The following is a 19,914-nucleotide window of genomic DNA, read 5'->3' on the forward strand; positions in this document are numbered from 1 at the left end:
TTTTTCCAGACGTCAACATGACGTTGTATACGAAGAAGAAAGACGTGGAACGCTATGTCAAGGAACTATTGTCGAAAGTGAAGACCGATGATGAGGTAAGCTTATACCCTATAGGCAGACAACTTCAACTCTGAATAATATCGATGCCTACATTTACTTGTGACGCCCACGCCGGTTGCCGTCGCCAGCTGCATTACTGTGATTAGCGGAATATCAAGCCATTGTTCAGATTGTCCAGGTATTAACACTTTATATGAATCTTGTCAGTTTGCGTCGATGTGTGCTACGTTAAATGCACACTCCTTTTTTAGGAACATTTGGAAGAAAGTGAGCTTTTAATGTCAGCTGACTCAGGGCCACACTGTAATCCGTTCTGACTGCATGTCACCCCGTCCTCCTCTGCCGCAGCGCAAGCTCAAGGGGTTCACGATCGCGCGCATGTTTCACCAAGTGGGCGACCAACGGACGGCTCGCCAGTACCTCAGCTGGTACCTGGAGGCGCGCCCGGGTGCCGCGCCGGCCCACAAGCTGCTGGGCCAGGTGCTGGCGGCCAGCGGCGAGCCGGCGGCGGCGCTCTCAGAGTTCGGATTCTCGCTGGAGCTGGACCCCCACCAGAAGGACCTGGTCATGACCGGTGAGTCACTGATGGTCGGGGCGGCTGGCTGGACGTGGTCAGGGCTGCGGGGTCGATGGATTTTAGGGTGACTCCCGACTCCGACTCCGACTCCGGCTTCAAAAATCGACTCCGACTCCAACTCAAACTTCGACTCCGGATGGTTCTTTTAAAATCCAAATCGTGATATCGAAGTTCATAATGGAGATGTTTTTATCTTGCCTGAAACGATCCCTTGTGCGTTCCTAGACTTTGCGTTGCAAATATGCATTGAAAATAACATGCAGAATTAAAAGAGCAGGTTCTGGGGAATTCACAGTCTTCTGCTTCTTTTGCTCAAAACGTTCGTCCAAAACAGCAAAATGACCTTTTTTGACAAAATCTAATTTCGAGCGCAGTATCGTCAACCAATAAGGTGCAGTGCATGAAGTTGAGCCATGCAGCGTTGGAGTCGGAGTCGGTAAGATTTTGGTGACTCCGACTCTGACTCCGGGCAGAGCTGTCGCCTCTGGACTCTGACCGACCCCAACTTCGACTCCGCAGCCCAGCTGCTGGTGGCTCAGTTGTACATGTGACTGTAGCCATACCTATTTGATTTTTTTTGTGCACTTCTGTAAATCTATTTCTGTAAAATGTAAATAAAATTGAAGATATCACAGGATAATTAGAAAAGAGAGACTAGCAACAAGGACTTCCTACATCATTTTAGTAATGATCAGTCTAAATCGTAATAATGGCTTCCATATGTAATGTTCAGCAAGGTGTATATTGTATCTTGCTCAAAGAAATGTTCTGTGTGAAGTGAATAGAATAGATAAAATTGTTTTATTTCCACAAACAGCTTCAAACCGATAAGTAAATTAATTATTCTGTCTATTTCCTAGCGCTGACCCGTCTCACTGGCCATATTGACTGACTGTCGCCGGCGCCCCACAGGCTGTAAGCTGCTGCTAGAGCTACCGGCCAGCACACCGAACGCCAACCGGTGGCTCGAGCACGCCACCAAGTACTTCAAGAGCGACCCGATCGTGCTGAAGCTGCGCCAACATCTGCGCGACGCGGGCGGAGGACAGGGCGTCAGTGGAGAGGACGTGGACAAACTGCTGGCCGGTGAGTATTTACTGGGATGGTAGGGTTGCAGCACAAACTATTGGCTGGTGGGTCAATTAGGTGTCCGGGCTTGGGGACAAACTTCTGAATAGTGGGCTAACTGGGGGATTAATTCGTACGTAACTGTGCGGTCATTTTATTTATCAGGCCTGCAAGGTTGTATGTTGGAGCTATATTTTTCATTTTCAATTGGCAGAATATTCCGAAGTGTGGTAGTTTTTCTTATCTTGTGTATTTTCCCTTCAGCGATAGCGATCATTTCACCAAAAATGTAATAGTTTCAGCAATGTTAATTGTTCGCAGCCGAGCTGGCGGCCGAGCCGACCGACCCGGAGCGGCACGTGCGGCTGGCAGAGCGGCTGGCCGTGTCGGCCGGCCCGGCAGAGGCGGCGCGCTACGTGCGCAGAGTGGAGGAGCGCCGGCCGTTCCCGCGCTCCGCCGTCTGGTACCAGTGTGTGGCCGCCATCTGCCAGGTAGAGAGCTCAGCGGGTGGACGGACGGACGGACGGACGGACGGACAGACGGACTCAACGAAGCATTTACTCATATGATCACAGGATTTCCAGATACATGTTTATGGCAGACCGAACTCGATAGTCTGCTTTGTACATCATATTAACAAGCTATCAAACAACGGTGACAATTTGATTCTTTAAAGGTAGTGTGCCACCTTTGAAAGATTTCCCATTTTATTTTTCCTAGGATAAGAAGCTTCTGCTTTTACCTAATATCGCAAAGAAAATCAAAAATGGGCCTGGAATAGTGCCTTTTTCGCCTAAAAGTTTATCGGTTTTTCGATGTGTATAACAACTGTAGTGGGCTGACGTGCAAACAGGCGTCGGCAACAATCGCGAATGCGGCGCACATGTGACAATAAGCAAAGGTCATTATTGAGTTACGACGTACGGGAATGAGTTATCAGCTGTCTAATCGTAGACAACACAATGTCGAGCCTTAAACTGTAAGCCTGTATTGGTATTGTTTCTTTTATTTGGCTGTCGAACATTATTTATGGTTTAAAATATGATTTTATGTAAAATAATTGATATGAAAAAGCCGTCTCATAAGTTATGACCCCATTTCACCACACGCAAGTGGCAGAAATGACAATGATCAGCTGACGCATTTTTCTTGGCCGAAGTCAGAGCGCGCGGCCCGACGCACCACCACCGCACCGCAAAGTATGAGCAGAAGCCTCGCCCAAAGCCAGGGCCCCGGTAACGTGAGGTAGCCGAGTCGGGGCGGCGTGCGCTGACCGAAGCCGGGGCCGCAGCTTTGGGCGCGGTCTACCGCATCCCCGCGGGCAGCCCCGGGCTATCACACAGTGGCGGATCCAGGGGGGGGGGCAAAATGGGCATTTGCCCCCCCCCCCAAACGGCATAATTTTAACATTACGCCTATGGACGATGCATGGAAAGAATCGATAAATTGTTATGGTTTGCCCCCCCCCCCAAACCTCTGAGCTGGATCCGCCTCTGCTATCACATGACACTGGGAGGACGCGCGGCCCCGGCTTGGGTCAGCGCACGCTGCCCCGACTCGGCTACCTCACGTTACCGGGGCCCTGGCTTTGGGCGCGGTCTACCGCACCACCTAACAGGCGTGTTCGAAACCGCAGGAGATGATAATGAACGGGTTTATCGAAACTTGATTGGATGAGCATATCGGTAATAGCGATTTCAGTCATGTGTGCATTTATTGTTCATAGTGGTGTGAAATGTGGTTGGGGTACGACCGACAACCCGTCGGGGCGAATTTCGCACTGGGGTACTCAAAATTTGAAGAATTTAAGACGTTTCCATGAGTTTTGAAGGTATGGATAAGTTCTAAAAATCCGGTTCTCCTTATCTGGGCCATTAACTCCATACGGTCCAGGAAAGCTGGCACACTACCTTTAATTCGAGTCCAGGGCATTCCTGGCCAAAGTTTTTATTCAACTCTGAAACTCAACACAGCTCTATGTCGCATTGAGGTCAGTTGATGAAAAGATTTACAGGTAAATATAAGTTTTACCATATAGGTCATAGTTTGCTTATGTTAAATTTTCCTTATGAGCTTGGCCGATAACAGTTTGTACGTTTTGTGCGCGGCTGCAGAAGTACCAGAGCTCAGTGAGCTCTCCGGACCGGCAGTACCAGCTGCTGCGGCTCGAGGCGCTGGACAGAGTCGTGGCCCTGGCGCTGGAGGAGCGCCGGCCCATCTCTGAGATCACCACCGATCTGTACAGGTGCGTGGGAGGGGCAGTCTGGTGCGTTAAAGTGGATCGGTAGCTGACTGAGAGGCTGGACTTTCAGCTATGGGCGTGAGAATGATTCCGGACTACCATCGGTCTCCGCATGATCGGTCTCACCCGACTAATTAGAGGACATGTTGATCAACCAAATGTAGTTTGTTATTGTATTCTGCTGTGGTATAAGTAAGTAGCCAACATTCCGTTGTTTCATTCTGACCCACCCGTCCTTCCGTCTCCAGACTGGACCAGCAGCTGCTGCAAGTCTCGCGCGAACTGGAGTCCGCCGGTGAGCCGGAGCAGGCGCGTCTCGAGTCGGCAGCGCTGCTCAACCACATCACCGGACAGCTGTTCTTCCACATGGGCTCTGTGCTGCTGCTCGGCGCCGCGCAGGTCAGATGACGATAGTGACGCTGGTGGTGGCTGGGCTTGTCATGCGTACTTACCAGCCTGGCTTGATTGTCATGATATTTAAGCCTTGCACACGCAATTTGGCATCATGCAAGTACCCAAGTCAAGACATGTACTACTGCAGTTGCTTCTCATTTAATTGTGATACGCTCTGCGATATGGCTCTGGTGCCGATGTTTGAATGGTTTGCTCTGTTTCCGTCCGACAGGGAGTGGGAGAGGCTGGCGGGGACGGCTCCCGCGAGGCCAGTGACATGGCGCTGGCCCTGTTCCTGGCCGCACAGGCCTACCAGCCGCTGGACACCGTCTCTAAGCTGTACCAGTGCAGCTCCCGACAGGTGAGTCTGTCCTGTACCGCTGTATCTAACTGTAGCAGTCCGCTGGACACCGTCTCTAAGCTGTAGCCTGTACCAGTGCAGCTCCCGACAGGTCAGTCCGTCAGAGACCGTCCGGATGTGTAAGAATCTCAGGCTGCTGGACACTGACAGTCAGTGTCAGTGTCCCAAACTCCTAAATAGACCAGTGGGTCTCCAGTGTTGGTGAAGAAGAGCAGGTAATGCCCTGACTTTGAACTGTGTTATGTGTGTTCGGTGTGTGACGCCGCCCGTCTCGTCCCTCCCCCATCCCCAGGCGGTGCTGGACGTGTGGCGTCGTCAGGCCGGCGCTCGCCAGGTGGAGGTCGGATGGTCAGTGCTGGCTGCCGAGACCAACAGCCGACCGGACCACGTACTTAGAGTTCAGCAGCAGTTTTGCACGCAGAAAGGACGCAGTCGGATCCACTCCCGTCTGTTCCGCTCGGCCAGTGTGTCGGGACTGGGCCGCGCCGACACCTCGGCCTTCCTCACACTGCCGGCCTTCCTGGAGACGAACCCGGTGGCGCCGCGGCCGGCCGACCTGCTGCCGCTGGCGCCGCTCTTCTGGCAGGAGCACGCCGGGCGGCTGCAGCAGACTGTCTGGCTGCGGCTGCGCGCTCCGTCCGCCGGCTACCAGCCGCCGGGCAGTACCCTGCCGCTGCAGGCGCGCGGCGCGGCGCCCAACGCCACCGCCGCGCCCGAGACCCTCTGTCTGCTGGACGTGCTCTGCTTCCTGGAGGCGACTGTGTACGTAACGTCCCAGCTGCGCGTGGCGGCCGGCCGGCGCGGCGCCGATGACGCGCTGCCGCCGGCGGTGGCCGGCCGGCTCTGCTCGGAGGAGCAGGCCGAGTGGTGGGCGGCCGTGCACCGGCTGCAGGGCGAGCCGGCCGGCGCGGCGCCCGTCCAGGAGCTGGCCGCCCTCCGGCGCCAGCTGCAGCGCGGCCTGGAGGCTGTCCGCTGCCTACCCGGCCACGGCAACTCGGTCCGCCTGGTGATGCACCTGGCCCACTGGGCTCTGCAGCAGGCTGTGTCGGGTTCTCTCGACCAGGCGGCCGCCTACGAGTCGCGCGCCGAGCTGTACCTGCGCGCCGCGCTGCCGCTACTGGAGCGTCTGCAGCGCGGCGGCGCCGACCGGCCGCCCAAGCAGCGCCTGTTTGACTGCAGCGAGCCGGAGCCGGAGCCGGACGGTGCGGCGCTGCTGAGGGACGAGGCGTGCCGCCTGCTGAGCGGCGTGCTGCAGCGCCGCGGCCTGCTGCAGGAGGCGCTGCCGCTGGTGGCCGACCTGCCCTCCGCCGATGCCGCCTACCAACAGGGACTGGTGAGTGACGGATGGCATGCTGCACGACCGGTGTTTTTCTGTGTACAGCTTCTCATGATTGTTATAATCGGTTTTATTTGACTTACAGTCGGCGCGCCCTAAAGCCACAATAAAACAAGCCAATAATTGTTGACTTGCAACTCACATCAGTCCACCATAACTCTGATCTCGTGCCGTGCCTCCCTAATTGTCCACGACCCTGCGTCTGACTCTGGTCGGTGTGACGGCAGATTCTACACCAGCTGGCGCTGCGTCCGGAGGTCGAGGACTCCTCCGAGCTTCTGCGACGCTCTCTAGAGTCCTTCTACCTGACCTTGGATAGACTGAGAGACCCAGGTATGGCCAAGATGCGGCATCCCTTTTTTAAAGGAGATGTGTTTATTTACACCAAAACAGGTACATTTAACAGCACAATAAAATGATGCGGCGAGACATCATGCACGGGTGATCCAGATCAGAAGGGCGGGGCAGCGGGTCTAGGTCGGGGCGGACGCATATCAGGGGCGCCGCCTGGCCGTTGACGCCGTTGTGGCCGTTCTCCTGCTTGGACCGCTTCGCCTCGTCGTCGGCTGACGCATCCGAGGGACGCCGGGCCCGCTGTCGCCGCCGCAGCCGGCACCCGGCGGCGGCCGTCCGTCGTGGACCATCGGCAGTGCGCCGGCCGTCCGGCCCTGCCGCTCCCGTCGGAAAACGGCGTTGTCTCGTTCCACGGCGGCTCACAGCGGGCCAGGCAGGGCGGCCAGCGCCGACAAGCCGCCCGCCGCCCCCGCCACCGCTGCATCGGTCAGCCGGTACAGCAGCGTGTAGGCTGCCTCGGTGGAGCGGCGCGGCCGGCCCAGCGCGGTGGCCGCCGGCACCGGCACCGCTGACGTATGGTCCAGCCGCCACCAGCCGGTATCGTCCATCCCATCAATACCACCGCCACCGGAGGCGCGACAGAATGAGAAATAGTGGCCAGCGTCCAGCGAATGGCCCGCGTGGACTATCACTGCATACAGCCGGTACTGGGCGGGCGGGCCGGCGGCTAGCGGCACTGTCAGCCACTCGGTGAGCTCCACAGGGGTGAGAACCTTACGGCGTGCACCGGTGCGCCGGTCAACCGCGAACCTCATCAAGGAGACGACCAGGTTGGCTGGCGGAGAGAGCAGTCGCAGCTGGCGCTCGGCGTCCCGCAGGCCGGTGCACTTGGTACAGTAATACTGGTTATCACCGCACAGTCGTTCCGGCGTCAGGTAGTCGAGCAGCAGCTGCGATACGGTTAGCTCGATCTCTGTCTGGTTGTCCGTCGGTGGCGTGCCCCGCCAACCGACCGGCCGCGGCGCGGGGCCGAACGCCGGCGCAGTTTCGGCTCCCCCGGCGCTCGCGGCAGCTGCCGTCAGTGACCGTGTCACCGACTCCGGCAGAGCCAGGTGCAGGTCAAGCCAAGATTACTTGACACTCGGTATGGCCTCAGAGCAGTGCAGTCCTTGTTACTGCACTGTTGCTGTTTCTAAAGCTCTGATCCGCTTCAGGGGTTGTAACATAGGTTATTATAGTTACGAAAGTACAAACTACCAAGGCGGCGCGACTGAGCGACTTAAACACTTGTGTTAAATGAACCGACTGATAGCCATGCACCGCCTCTTCAAGGTCGATTTATCAGCTGGAATCTCCTATCTATTTGAGTTATGCTTCACAATCGGACACTGTTATGGCCGGCTCCAATCTCCCCGCGATAGCCCGAGCAGCTGTCGGGTGGTGCGGTGCATCAAACGGCGATAGTGCTGCGATTGCAGTGTCGGCCGGTGAAGGGGGTGGGCTCGGCGGGCTGTCCTCGCTCCCCTGTTCTGTGTGACTGACGGACTGGACGTGGGGTGTTTCTGCAGTGGGCAGCGGCTCGGCACTGCCGTCCAGGGAGGACCTGGCCTCTCAGATACGGGAGGTGGAGCATCTGATAGCCGAGCAGACCGCCGCCTCCACACACGGTGAGCCAACTAACTGGCGTCTCGGTCAGAGGCTGTCCGTGCATCACAGTGCACACACAACGATACGTCCGTATCTGAATTATAGCCCACGTAGACCTAAGCGTCTGCTTCTTGACTCCATACTCGATTCTTGAATGAGCAATTATTAAAATTATGTTAGAAATCGACGATCGTTGTGGTATCAGTCATTTTGCCTGAACTGTGTTTGTCCGCGACCTCTGATTACCGATTACCCCATGACCCGGCCTCCACCTAGTCTGCCCTGTGACATGTTTCCGTTATCTCTCTAGTGAACGGCTCGTGCAGTGCGGACGTCACGCTGGACCGGTCGGTGACGGCCTCGCGGTGGCTAGGGCTCGCCGCCGGCGGCTCGGTCACCTCCACCCCGCGCCGGCCGGCCACCTCCGGGGCGGTCAACAACTCCGGGGCGGCCGCCTCGCCGCTCAATCTCTCCGCCAGCTTCGGACAGGTGGGCGGGGAAGTGTGGCTCACGGGAGAAGGGGGAGGCGGCTCGCAGGCGTTAGCCATGTGTACTCGGCCACAGGCGGGCCAGGGGGTCCGCCGTGATCCGACCGTGGCTTTATCTCTGTATTACTCACAGTTATTAGACAGTCTTCTCTGGTAACTAAATTAGTACGCGTACCTAACCGAGTTTTGTTCTGGTGTAGAGAATGAATTGAAATGATCGTGTGACTGACCCTGTACCGTGTGTTTAGGACTGGCGTACCCCTCCATGCAGGGTTTCGGAGTCGTGGTAGCGGTTTTCCGACTCCGACTCCGACTCCTGCCATAGCTACACCGAGTGGCTGATCACTTTGAAACTTTCAGCAATTGATAAGGGTAACAGTATGCACAAAATGTTCATCTCGGAATTTTGATATCGGTGACCTAAGGTCAGATCAATTTTCCGACCTCTCTATTACCTATAAGTCAACAGGAGAAAATTGAAATGCGCCTCTTTTGGGCCAATGCCAATCTAAACACTTTCAAGCATCGAATTACAAGTGAACATAACACAATGAACCGGAAAATGGCACCCGTGACCCTTCGTTATGTCTCTAAGGTCATCTCGGGTTACGAATGATATCTAACAGTTTTTCGCCAATACCTTTTGATAGAGGCACGCTAGAGTGATGAAAACGCTTTAGAGCTGTTCAGCTCAACGATACGAATCGACTGATATGCAACATGACCTTTTCTGGTTAGGCCATTACGATATACAACATGACCTTTTCTGGTTAGGCCATTACGATATACAACATGACCTTTTCTGGTTAGGCCATTTATACCTTCATATGTATTGCCTTGACCTGTGGTCAAATTTTAAAGTTGACGTTTCGAGGTCAAATTATAGTTGATTCGATGCGTCTTGACGAGAGGAACATGATGCTGATAAAAGTAATCTCGTGCAAGTTTTGAGTAAAAAGTTATTGCAGAAAAACCGTTTCCGCAAAGAACGTCTATTTTGACAGTTTTTGCCCCCTGTAGCAGTAGCGGCGGAACACCTTCAATTAAGGGGGGGGGGGCACTGCCGACTTTTGGTCCCATTCTTTCCATGCAACGCCCATAGGGCTAATGTTAAAATGCCAAAATCAAAGGGGGCACGGTGCCCCGGTGCCCTTCCCGTTCTGCCGCCGCCGCCTGCAGGGCATAATGCCCTGCAGACTTAACCGTTGACCTTAGGTTAAATCTGATAGGGCTACTCAGAAAGACCGTCAAAAGAGTTATCCAATGCGCTTTTCCGTTGTGCTGTAGCTCTATCCGTTCCTGAGTTAAGCGCCGGTCTGTCGAGACTTATCAAAGTTTGACCTGGGAAGTGGCGAAATTTTACCTTCGGTGACCTCTGGTGACCTGACCTTTGACCTGACCTAAAAAGTGTCTTAAAAATGTCTTCATTATTTTTGACGCTCTTTCGAACGCCACCTACGGCGTGTCGCGACGTGGCCCAGCAGCTGAGTTAGAAGGGGCGGGGTGTTTACACACCCCCACCCCAAGCAGGGCGTGGAAATCCAGCACCAAGATTCAAAACAAGATGTGTGAAAAAGCTATTTTTGATCACCAGAAGCGAACTCTACTGCGGGGCCACTGGTTAAAAACAACTGAAAAGTGATATCACCGATTCTAGTTAACTTCCCAGAGTCGGAGTCGAGGCAGCTTCACCGACTCCGACTCCGACTCCGACTCCTGGCTGCTTGCCATGATTCCGGGCGACTCCGACTCTCGACTCCGAAACCCTGCCTCCATGAAGTTTGACTCTTTACCGTTCGTTCAGGACGTGCCCCTATATGGAGCGGCCGTGTGACTGACCTTGTACCTATCGATCGTTCAGGAGGCACGTCCCTCGATGGAGCGGCCGTGTGACTGACCTTGTACCTATCGATCGTTCAGGAGGCACGTCCCTCGATGGAGCGGCCATGTGACTGACCCTGCACCTATCGATCGTTCAGGAGGCACGTCCCTCGATGGAGCGTATGTGCGCCGAGCTGCAGGGTCTCAAGGTGGCCGTCCGGAGTCTGACGGACCAGCAGCGGCAGCAGTCGCCGCCGACGCCGGCGGCCGGCCCGGACACATGGCCGCAGCGCTCCCGGGAGCTGCGGGACGCCGTGCTGGCGGACGTGCGCGGCGCGCTGGCCGAGGAGCTGCCGCAGCTGCGCCGGGAGCTGCAGGAGCTGAGGGTGAGATGGGGGATGAGGCTGCGGCTCAGGCCCTGGCTGGGATGGAACCCGAGTGGTCTGCCATACCCGGTGGTGGGTGGCCCGTTGAGATCACGCCATCAATGTTATGATCGTCATTGTTATGAACATATTCGTCTAACATCCTATTGATATAGCGCTTGCTGGTGTTTATGTGTTAGATTGCATCGCAATGGGAGGAACGATATTAAGTGCTGTTGCGTATTTTCCATCATGTCGCGCTCCCATGGTGTCTCGCTCTCGTTGTCTTTGAAGCCTCCACCTCTGACTTTCCCTGTGCCCTCCCTAGCTGGAGGTGGCGGAGATGCGGAAGCAGAAGCAGCAGGAGGCGCAGGCGCCGCCGCCGCAGCCGCAGCAGCCCGCCATGCCGCCCGAGCTGTTCGGCTTCATGGCCGCCCTGACCAGTGAGTGACTCATTGATTCATTGCAGGGGCGGGCTGGATCGACCATTTCAGGTGTCTAGTTCCAATAAGAGCGAAAGACATAAAGGCTGCCCGTTGTGACTGGCGTAAACTCTGCTGCTGTACAGTACAGCATGTGCCCGTATCGATTGGACTTGTGACCAAACACATTTATATAACTGTTTATCAACTATCGGAGATATAGAGGATTCTTCATGGCTCCGAGTGGAAGATAAGGATATCTTTTCTGTAACACGCGAGGAAAAGATATCCGATCTTCCACGAGTGAGCCATGAGGGAGGAATCCTATATCTTTCTATGTTGAGGTTTATTCTTAATTAATAAAATATTATATTTAAATGCATTCATCTGTGTAAAAGTAGATTCAGAGTAGTTTGTTCTAATTTCATAAGTTTCATCCATAAACAACCATTAAAAATGTCGTTCGGTTATTGGCCCATCATCACATGAACTCTTGATTTTTCGCTATGAAACCTCGAGACCTTATCTTTGCATCTCAGAGGGATGCAGATATAACAAATTCTTATCGTTGCATCTAAGAGGAGTGCGAGATAGAAATATCCCTGCACTGTAGACCCAATGGCAAATAAACCTCAACTAGAAAGATAGCGACGTGCGGAAACCTGAAGTTATCTGGGAACGGTGACGGTTTTTAATTGTGTTTTGATCTGTCTTTGACAGCACTAATCAGTATCACTAACTAAACTGTCGGCCCCGTTCTCAGGTATGCAGCGAGGTATGCCGCCGATGATGCCCATGGGCCTGGCGCCGCCGCCGCCGGCCATGGCCTACCCGGCCGCCGCCTATCAGGGCATGTCTCTGCAGGACACCAGTCTCACGTGAGTCGGGCGGGACGGGCGCGTCCAGTCGTATGCGTGGGTGAATGTCAGTTGTCTGGTGACTATAAGCAACAGCAAAAAAAAAAACTATAAGACTATAATCAAGCAGCAGCATGCAAATTATTGGCAACATTTTCATGTTCCGGCCTATAACTTTTATAATTAGCAGACGCAGTGAGTCATTATGGATCCGATGCATAAAATGGGCGCTAAATGGCCTTGTCGAGGTCACCTCGAGGTGAGCGACTACTGCGTTGGTATTGGGATCCAGCATGTCAATGGGTCTCACCAATCTGCTGACTAGCGACTGACTGGCTGACTGACTCTGGACTGACTGACCGCTGACCATTGACTGACCACCCGTTCTTTGTGCGCCGGCAGTGACCCGCTGGCCTCGTCTGCGGCGCTGGGCGCCCAGCTGCCCGCCCAGGCCGGCCTGGTCGGTCCTCCGCAGCCGCCGGCGCCGGCCGCCGCCGTGCCGCCCGCCTTCTCGTTCCGTCCGACGGACGGTCCCGCCGCCAGTCCGGCCCCGTCGGCACCGCCCGTCGAGCCGGACACGCCGAGCTTCTCGTTCCGGCCGCCGACTGCCGAGGGCGCCACCAGCACACCGGCCAAGGTCAGTCAGGGGGTGTAGTCCGGCGGCACATGGAGGGATTTAATTTGTCCCGGATGTCACTTTGTGGTGAATTTGGCCGTCACGGGCCCTTTGTTTCTATGTAGCTACCATATGGGAGCGATTGGTTGCTGGGCTCTTCTACCGTTTATGCTCAATCGCTGCACGTTATTGAAACTAATATACCACCGGAGTTGCCGCACCCAGAAAATCTAATTGACGAACACAAAAGCATGAGGGTGAGCCGCGCTGGTTGACATAGGAGGTCTGTCGATATGTGTGGAGGGATGGGGTGAGGGATATTTTCAATCGCTGTGTGTTCTGTTCCCCCGGCCGATGCGTCCTGCCGCACGTCTCGTCTGACCCCGCCGTCGTTCCAGCCGTCTGCTCCTGCCAATGTGACCGTGTCTAGCCGGGAGCCGCTGCCAGCGGCCGTCTCCGCCGCTCCGACCGCGCCACCCTCCGTCATCGTGCCGCCGGAGCACATCAAGCCGCAGGGTAAGTGGTACCCGTCTGGAGTCAGGGAACACCGCCGTGGGACGCCGCACCCTGACGGGTCATAGGTGTTGATCCCCGACTCAGGTCAAAGCTGCTACTCAGCTGGCGACTCAGTTTAGCCAGCTCGATCTGTAAATGAATGAGTTTTTGTAACATGTAAATAGTTACTACGCAGATTTCCGCCTTGTACCAGCGTCCAGTCTGGATTGATCACTCTGAAGAGACGGAGTTTCACTTGCTGTGCGAATGTGTTCCTGCATAGAATAATTTGAATGGTTTTATGGTGCTCCTTTCGTAATCCCTGCCGCCCTTCCGTCGTCAGTGATGACACCTCAGAGGCCGACCATGGGCCTGGCGGCGGCGGCAGCGGCGGCGGCAGCGACCGCGGAGAAGTCACCGCACCAGTTTCAGATCAGACTGCCGTCCAGCGCGCAGCTGAACGTGACCTCACCACTGGGCGACTCCGGTGGGTACCGGCGGGGAGGTAGCGTCTCAGACTGGAGGTGGCGTCTTACCCGCTCGGGAGGGAGCCTCTTACGATCAGTGTCTTCCACATTAAATACAACTTGCCTGTCTACGAGCATATTCTGTCCAGCGTGCTGCAGTTAGTTACACCATAGTTGGCATCATATAACGCTGCTTTTATTCTAGATACTCCCGACCCTAGAGAATACGTTACCTGGTACATTTTAATATCGGCGTTTACACTAATATACTATCCGACTAACCTCTGTGGTATTCGCTGTCATCTAACTCCTGTGTGTCGGTCTGTTCCGACAGACAAGCCGGCCTACACAACCGTCAGCACGCTGCCCAACATCCCGGCGCCCCAGTTCAGTGCCGTCTCGCCGCTCCAGAACCAGGGCCGCTCGCCGGGTCGTGACCGGCTCGACTCCAGTAAGGCACAGCCGTGTGACGTGGCGGGACATCGGGGGGAGGGGCGTGATTGGATTCATTGGGGGACTATGATCCCGGAAAAGGGAGCGAGTATGGGTGAAGTAGTCATTACTGATTTCCAGAATTTGTGCGATTTATGTGGTTAATGTACAAGCATCTTGGAAATGTCAGTGTCACCGGTTCTAAAACAGCTCTAATTGCTTCCATTAAAATAATATCGCGCGGTCCCGTCGTCTTTTGAGTTTTGACCCTACCCCGCAGTCGGGACCTTCCGTGATGACCCTCTCTCTTCCCTGCGCCTGACATTCCTCTCCCCCTCCTCCCCACAGCCGGCTCGTTCCACGAGGACCCCGACTACGAACCGATGGCCGACTTCAAACCGGTCGTGGCGCTGCCTGAGGAGGTGGAAGTCCGCACCGGCGAGGAGGGCGACACGCCGCTGTTCGCCGCTCGCTGCAAGCTGTTCCGCTTCACCGAGGGAGAGTGGAAGGAGCGCGGTATTGGAGAGCTGCGCGTGCTTCACCGGGAGGATGACGGACGCGTCCGCGTGGTGATGCGTCGAGATCAGGTGAGACGGGTGGATAGACTGACGAACGGACAGGCGGATTGAGTGATTATAGACGACGGAAGGTTGGACGCTTTGGGGTCGTGGAGTACAACTAAGTGTGATATGGTGCGCTGGACTTTCGGGGCGATATTGGCTGAATGTTGAACACTGCTGTCTGACAGCTGGTATCATGGGGCCAACCCGATGACCTTTTGTTTTTAATTACGCAACACTAGTCAATAGCAATAACTTCATTAGCCTGCTCTTTCCACGTCCTGACCTCAGGTCTGATCTCTGGTCCGACAGACCCACAAGGTTTGCGCCAACCACTTCCTCCAGCCGGGGATGGAGCTCAACAGTATGAAGAACCAGCCGAGGGCCGTCATCTGGGCCGCCAAGGACTTCGCAGGTGGGCGACGCTTTGGCTTTTCATAATACATCGCCTCTGTCATGGTAGCGTGCAGCTGCTCCTCTGGTTTTTGTTCGACGTTTGTGCTGCTGAACGGTATATCACTCGCGATGGTCCTTAGTGTGGCCGCTGCATTGTGCGTGGTGGGGCGAGATCGCTGACATGACTGATGCCACTTGCGTTGACAGATGAAGAACTCAAGGACGAGCGCCTGTGCGCCCGCTTCAAAACGGAGGAGGAGGTGGAAAAGTTCCGCGGCGCGTTCCGGAAGGGCCTGGAGCTCATCAAGGCCGCCACTGGCAAGGTGAGAGGCTTGTGGCTGAAACAGCTTGGGTCTGTCATGGTTCTCATTAGAGTACCTGCGAGTGAAGACGGGACGAAGGAGGGGGAAGGGACATTCTTAATCTGTGGTAGAGTTGCTAAGTTGTGCCGGGCTCACGTAATGACCAATAAAAACGCGTCTTTTTATTTTGCAATGTAATATTTCGAATTGCTTCGAGACACAATAATTTTACAGTACACTACTCAATATGAAAGTTTTGGTCTGTGTCGTTTCAGAGCACTGCGTCCAAGTCGCCCGTCAAAACTCCGGCGGCTGCGACCCCTGCTAAGACCCCGTCCGGCCCCGCCAAGACGCCGTCGGCCGCGCCGTCGCTGCCGGCCGCCATCCCATCGGTGGTGAGCGCAGGCGCCGACGATAACGCCGAGGAAGACGATGACGACGACGACTGGTACGAGACCGAGGACGAGGAGACCACTTCTGATGAGGAGGAGGACGAGGAACCGCTCCGGATCGCCTGCAAACCAGAGTTCAACTTCGCTGGTGGCACCAAGTCCAACAGCGCCTTCTCGTTTGGGTTCGGCGGTGGAGCCCCGGCGGCGACCACCGCGCCCGCCGCGCCCTCGACTGGATTCCGGTTCGGTGACAAGGCTCCGGCGACGACGGCCTCGACCACATTCGGATTTGGGTTCGGTAAAACCACGCCGGCAACGGGGGCGAGCTCCAGCACGGACGGAGGTTTTAAGTTCGGCCAGGCGCCGTCGGCTGCAACTCCCAGTACCACGGCTGGCGCCTCTGCTGCCGCTGCCACTGGCTTCAAATTCGGACTGAGCACCGCCACACCGTCGACCCCGAGTACTGCGGCCAGCTCGGCGGCGACTCCGGCCACCACCACCGGGTTCAGGTTCGGTCAGGGCCTGACATCCGTCTCCTTCACAACCCCCACCGCCTCCACGCCGGCCGCCAAGACCAGTCTGGGCGGTTTCAGCTTCACAACCACCCCCAACATCAAGAAGTCTGAGCCGGCGCCCGCAGCGGCCACCACCACTCAGTCCGAGGCCAAGCCCAGTCCGTTTGCCGGCTTTTCGTTTGGCTCGATCGGCCAGGGAAGCACGGGTGCTCTCAGCTTCGCCGCTGCGGCAGACAGCGGGCCCGGGTTCAAAAAGGATGACTCGTTCAAAGGTGGGTTGTTAGATGGAAAGGATAGCCGAACCTGAGAGTACCTCGTGTCCTTAACTTCCTGCTATGGATAGTCAAATTAGTTCTTCGTCGATTTGTTTGACGCCAAATAGCCAAACTTATGGCCAGAAACTCGTATGATTTTCTGCCTAACTTATCCACGGCGGGCCCATTCCAAGCCGATCCGCCGTTTCCAAGGCTGATACTGCCCATCTGTGCTAGGCCTGGGCACACATGATTGTCCCTTGTTCTGACACCGTGCCGCCCACTCGCTGTCTCCAGGTTTCGCCGGCTCCGGAGCGCCCGTGTTCGGCGGCTCGCCGGCCAAGGGAGCCGACGGCGAGGACGCCGACACCACGGCCGAGGAATACGAGCCCAGCGTGCACTTTGAGCCCGTGGTGCCGCTACCAGAACTGGTCGACACCAAAACCGGTGAGAGTACCGTTGGTCTATGATATTGTAGACATGGCCGTGAGTTAAATAAAAGGCATTATATACAGATATATTGGAAAACAGCAAAATACCGTCCAAAGCTCAGGTCAGAATGTCCCCCAGCTCCAGAATAACCTTGAGACGACCTTTCGTCCCCGAAGGTTCCAGGGGAGAACCCAATCAGCGGCTGCCCTGGCGTCGCAGCGCCAGCCAATCAGCAGCCGCCATCACTGCACACAAGCCGTCGCCGCAAAGCTCGGCAAATAGCCCACGGCGCGTGAGCTGTAGCCGCGGGCGCTCGCAGCGGCAGAGTTCCACTTCCGACTCTGACTCAGTCGGTCTCGGAGCGGCAGTCCATTCATTGGCGGCAGTCCATTCATTGCCAACATATAGCCGCCCGAGCAATAGGCGGCGGCACAGGAGAAGGAGCCCTCCTACACTCCTCCCCGCTTACAAAGAGGCGCCAGCCGCATGAGGCGCGCCGGCTCCAGCGCCCGTCCCCTGGGAACCAGAATAAGAAACTGCGTCACAAAGAGTGACGCCACAACGCGATATGTACAAATGAATGAAAAGGTCAGCTCGGGTCATCGGGGCACGAGACAGGACACATATCAGCCGGTAAGGGTAAGACTAGACCCACTGCCGTACTTTCCGCCACTTACGCCACGCGCTAGTCGCTCGACGCGTTCAGATCGCGTCCATCTGGGCTCTGCTGGCCAGTCAAAGCACAAGATAAAGCGCGCTAAAGGCAGCTGCGGCTGGGCAGTGTTGCGATCAGGTGTCTTACATTACGGCTACATATCGGTCAGGGGGCCGACGCTCACGCGTAGAGCGTCTCGGAGCCACCGGGGGTACCGCAGTGCGAGGCAGCGGTATCGGCCGGAAGGTCACACGGAGGCCAACCGACTGCTCTGCACCCTGTGAAACGGCAGCCTCAGCTGAAGGCTCAGCTGCGGAACGCATCGTCACCTCAGATGCGCTCCCTGGGACAGGACAGAGACTCGTCCCAGCGACAGGCGGTGACCCAGCGGTCTCCGTCTCTGTCGCACTCGCCGACTGACCGGCCTGCTCAGCAGAGTCTGAGCGGCCACTTACCGGGTCTGCCGCCCCACTGGCGGCTGGATCTGACTCCGTCGTGTTATTAGAGGGCACGGTACACGGTTTCAACCTATTGTGGTGCACACACAACATTTTCCCGTCCTCCAGTCTCACACGATAGTTTAGATCCCCGCGCTTGGCGACAATTACCACGGGTTTCCAGGGCCTCATGAACTTGTGATATTCGCCACGCTTGGCAACACCACGAAACAGCATGGCCCGATCACCCACACTGTAATGAAATTCATTCATTTTCCGTTCGTACAAACGCTTGTTCTGTGTGTGCCTCCTATCAGACACGCTGAGGGCCTCTCGGTACGCGCTACGGAGACCGCTACACAGCTCGTCTACATACTCCGCGGCGGACCGAGCACGAGCCGTGGTAGGGGAGTCAATCTCAGCGTCAATGGGCAGGTTCGGCTCCCGACCGAACATCAAGAAGAAGGGACTGTACCCCAACGACCTGTGAATCTGGGCACGGTAACCGAGCATCAGCAGCGGCAGGTGGCGGTCCCACTCGCTGTGATTATCCGTCAGGTACTTCGCCAGCATCCCTAGGATGGTCCGATTGACCCGCTCGCAGCGGCTGTTTCCCTGTGGATGGAAAGCAGTGGTGCTCGTTTTCTGTATGCCCATTATTCGGCACAGCTCCGACATCACCTGGCTTCTGAAATTAGCGGCGCAGTCAGAGTGAAGACGCTTGGGACACCCGAAGCGAGAAAACACTTGTGACGCCAGAGTCTCCGCGACCGTCACAGCCAGCATGTCAGGAAGCGGGAACACCTCCACCCAGCGGGTGAAGTGATCACAGACCACCAGCAGGTGTCTGTTGCCGCGCGCTGTAGTGGGAAGGTCGGTCAAAAAGTCAATGGACACCACCTCCCAGGGCTCAGTTGCGTACAACTCGCCCATGGACGCTCGGGGTGGTGGGTTGGGAGAGCTGCGGCCGGCACAGCGGTCGCACTGCTGACAGAACTTCTCCACATCTGAATACATCCCCAGCCAAAAGAATCGTCTCTGAGCCTGTTTGAATAGCTTCTCATGACCGAAGTGTCCTCCACACGGGCCTGCATGCAGAGAAGTGAGCACACCTGCCACAAGCTCAGACGGAATTACCACCTGCAGCGCCTCAGGGGCCTGCGGACGGCTTCGGTACACTTTGAAAATCACGCCGTCGAGGAGGCGTAGCCGAGACCAGTGTCTCAGCCACGGCCTCACAGCGCTCGAGACGCTGTGGCAAGAGGGGCACGAGCCGGTCGCAAGTAACCGTGCCAGCTCGGCCAGCACCTCATCCTTACCCTGCTCACTCTGAATGAAACTGAGGGGCCAATTGAACGCAGAAATGTGCTGGCAGCTCTCCGTCTGACAGCCCACATCTTCCACCTTCGGCGGCCGCCTGCTGAGGCCGTCGGCTGCTGAGTTCTGCGCACCAGGACGATACACGATCTGAAATTGGAAATTACCGAGAATCTCCAGCCACCGGGCCAGCATACCCGAGGGATTTTTGAAGTTGTAAAGCCACTGAAGACTGCTGTGGTCCGTGCGCAGCGTAAACTCTCGGCCCTTCAAGTAATGAGAGAATTCCTGAACAAAAACGACACACGCTAAAAGCTCCTTCTTCGTAGTACTGTAATTTTTCTGAGACTTTGACAACTGATGACTACCGTAAGCTATCACTCGTTCGACACCATCCTGCTCCTGTAAAAGAACAGCGCCGATTCCCAGGTCGCTCGCGTCACAGTCCAGACAGAACTTTCCAGCTCCGTCACCGAACCTGGGGAAGCTGATCACTGGGGCCTCCGTCAGAGCTTTCTTCAAGCTTACAAAGGCCTCCTCAGCTGCCGTCGACCACTGGAACGGGACATCTTTGTTCGTGAGACGAAACAACGGAGCTGCAATAGATGCAAAGTTCTGCACGTACTTCCGAAAATACGAACACAGTCCCAGGAAGCTGGACAGCTCCTTGGCCGTCCGCGGCTGTGGCCAGTCCGTCACCTTGCTCACCTTTT

At 56.1% G+C, this 19,914-nt stretch overlaps 1 protein-coding gene across 1 annotated transcript in view; it reads left to right on the plus strand.

Annotated features, from left to right (window-relative positions):
* LOC122391863 (E3 SUMO-protein ligase RanBP2-like) overlaps positions 1-19,914 on the plus strand; it is a 35,625-nt gene that overhangs the window by 2,883 nt on the left and 12,828 nt on the right. The window contains exons 2-25 of the mRNA XM_043386165.1: positions 10-95; positions 409-634; positions 1,550-1,723; positions 2,027-2,196; positions 3,820-3,950; positions 4,196-4,346; positions 4,573-4,701; positions 4,994-5,491; positions 5,555-6,034; positions 6,265-6,370; positions 7,900-7,998; positions 8,289-8,467; positions 10,446-10,673; positions 10,981-11,095; positions 11,838-11,952; positions 12,334-12,568; positions 12,946-13,063; positions 13,386-13,529; positions 13,844-13,960; positions 14,290-14,528; positions 14,814-14,916; positions 15,105-15,220; positions 15,475-16,378; positions 16,658-16,807. Of these exons, the coding sequence (XP_043242100.1) occupies positions 18-95; positions 409-634; positions 1,550-1,723; positions 2,027-2,196; positions 3,820-3,950; positions 4,196-4,346; positions 4,573-4,701; positions 4,994-5,491; positions 5,555-6,034; positions 6,265-6,370; positions 7,900-7,998; positions 8,289-8,467; positions 10,446-10,673; positions 10,981-11,095; positions 11,838-11,952; positions 12,334-12,568; positions 12,946-13,063; positions 13,386-13,529; positions 13,844-13,960; positions 14,290-14,528; positions 14,814-14,916; positions 15,105-15,220; positions 15,475-16,378; positions 16,658-16,807 (5,005 nt within the window). The 5' untranslated portion in view covers positions 10-17. The remainder of the gene's footprint in view (positions 1-9; positions 96-408; positions 635-1,549; positions 1,724-2,026; positions 2,197-3,819; positions 3,951-4,195; positions 4,347-4,572; positions 4,702-4,993; positions 5,492-5,554; positions 6,035-6,264; positions 6,371-7,899; positions 7,999-8,288; positions 8,468-10,445; positions 10,674-10,980; positions 11,096-11,837; positions 11,953-12,333; positions 12,569-12,945; positions 13,064-13,385; positions 13,530-13,843; positions 13,961-14,289; positions 14,529-14,813; positions 14,917-15,104; positions 15,221-15,474; positions 16,379-16,657; positions 16,808-19,914) is intronic.

The sequence above is a fragment of the Amphibalanus amphitrite genome, unplaced genomic scaffold (assembly GCF_019059575.1).
Source record: "Amphibalanus amphitrite isolate SeventyFive unplaced genomic scaffold, NRLGWU_Aamphi_draft 000459F_arrow, whole genome shotgun sequence".
NCBI classification, from domain to species: Eukaryota; Metazoa; Arthropoda; class Thecostraca; order Balanomorpha; family Balanidae; genus Amphibalanus; species Amphibalanus amphitrite.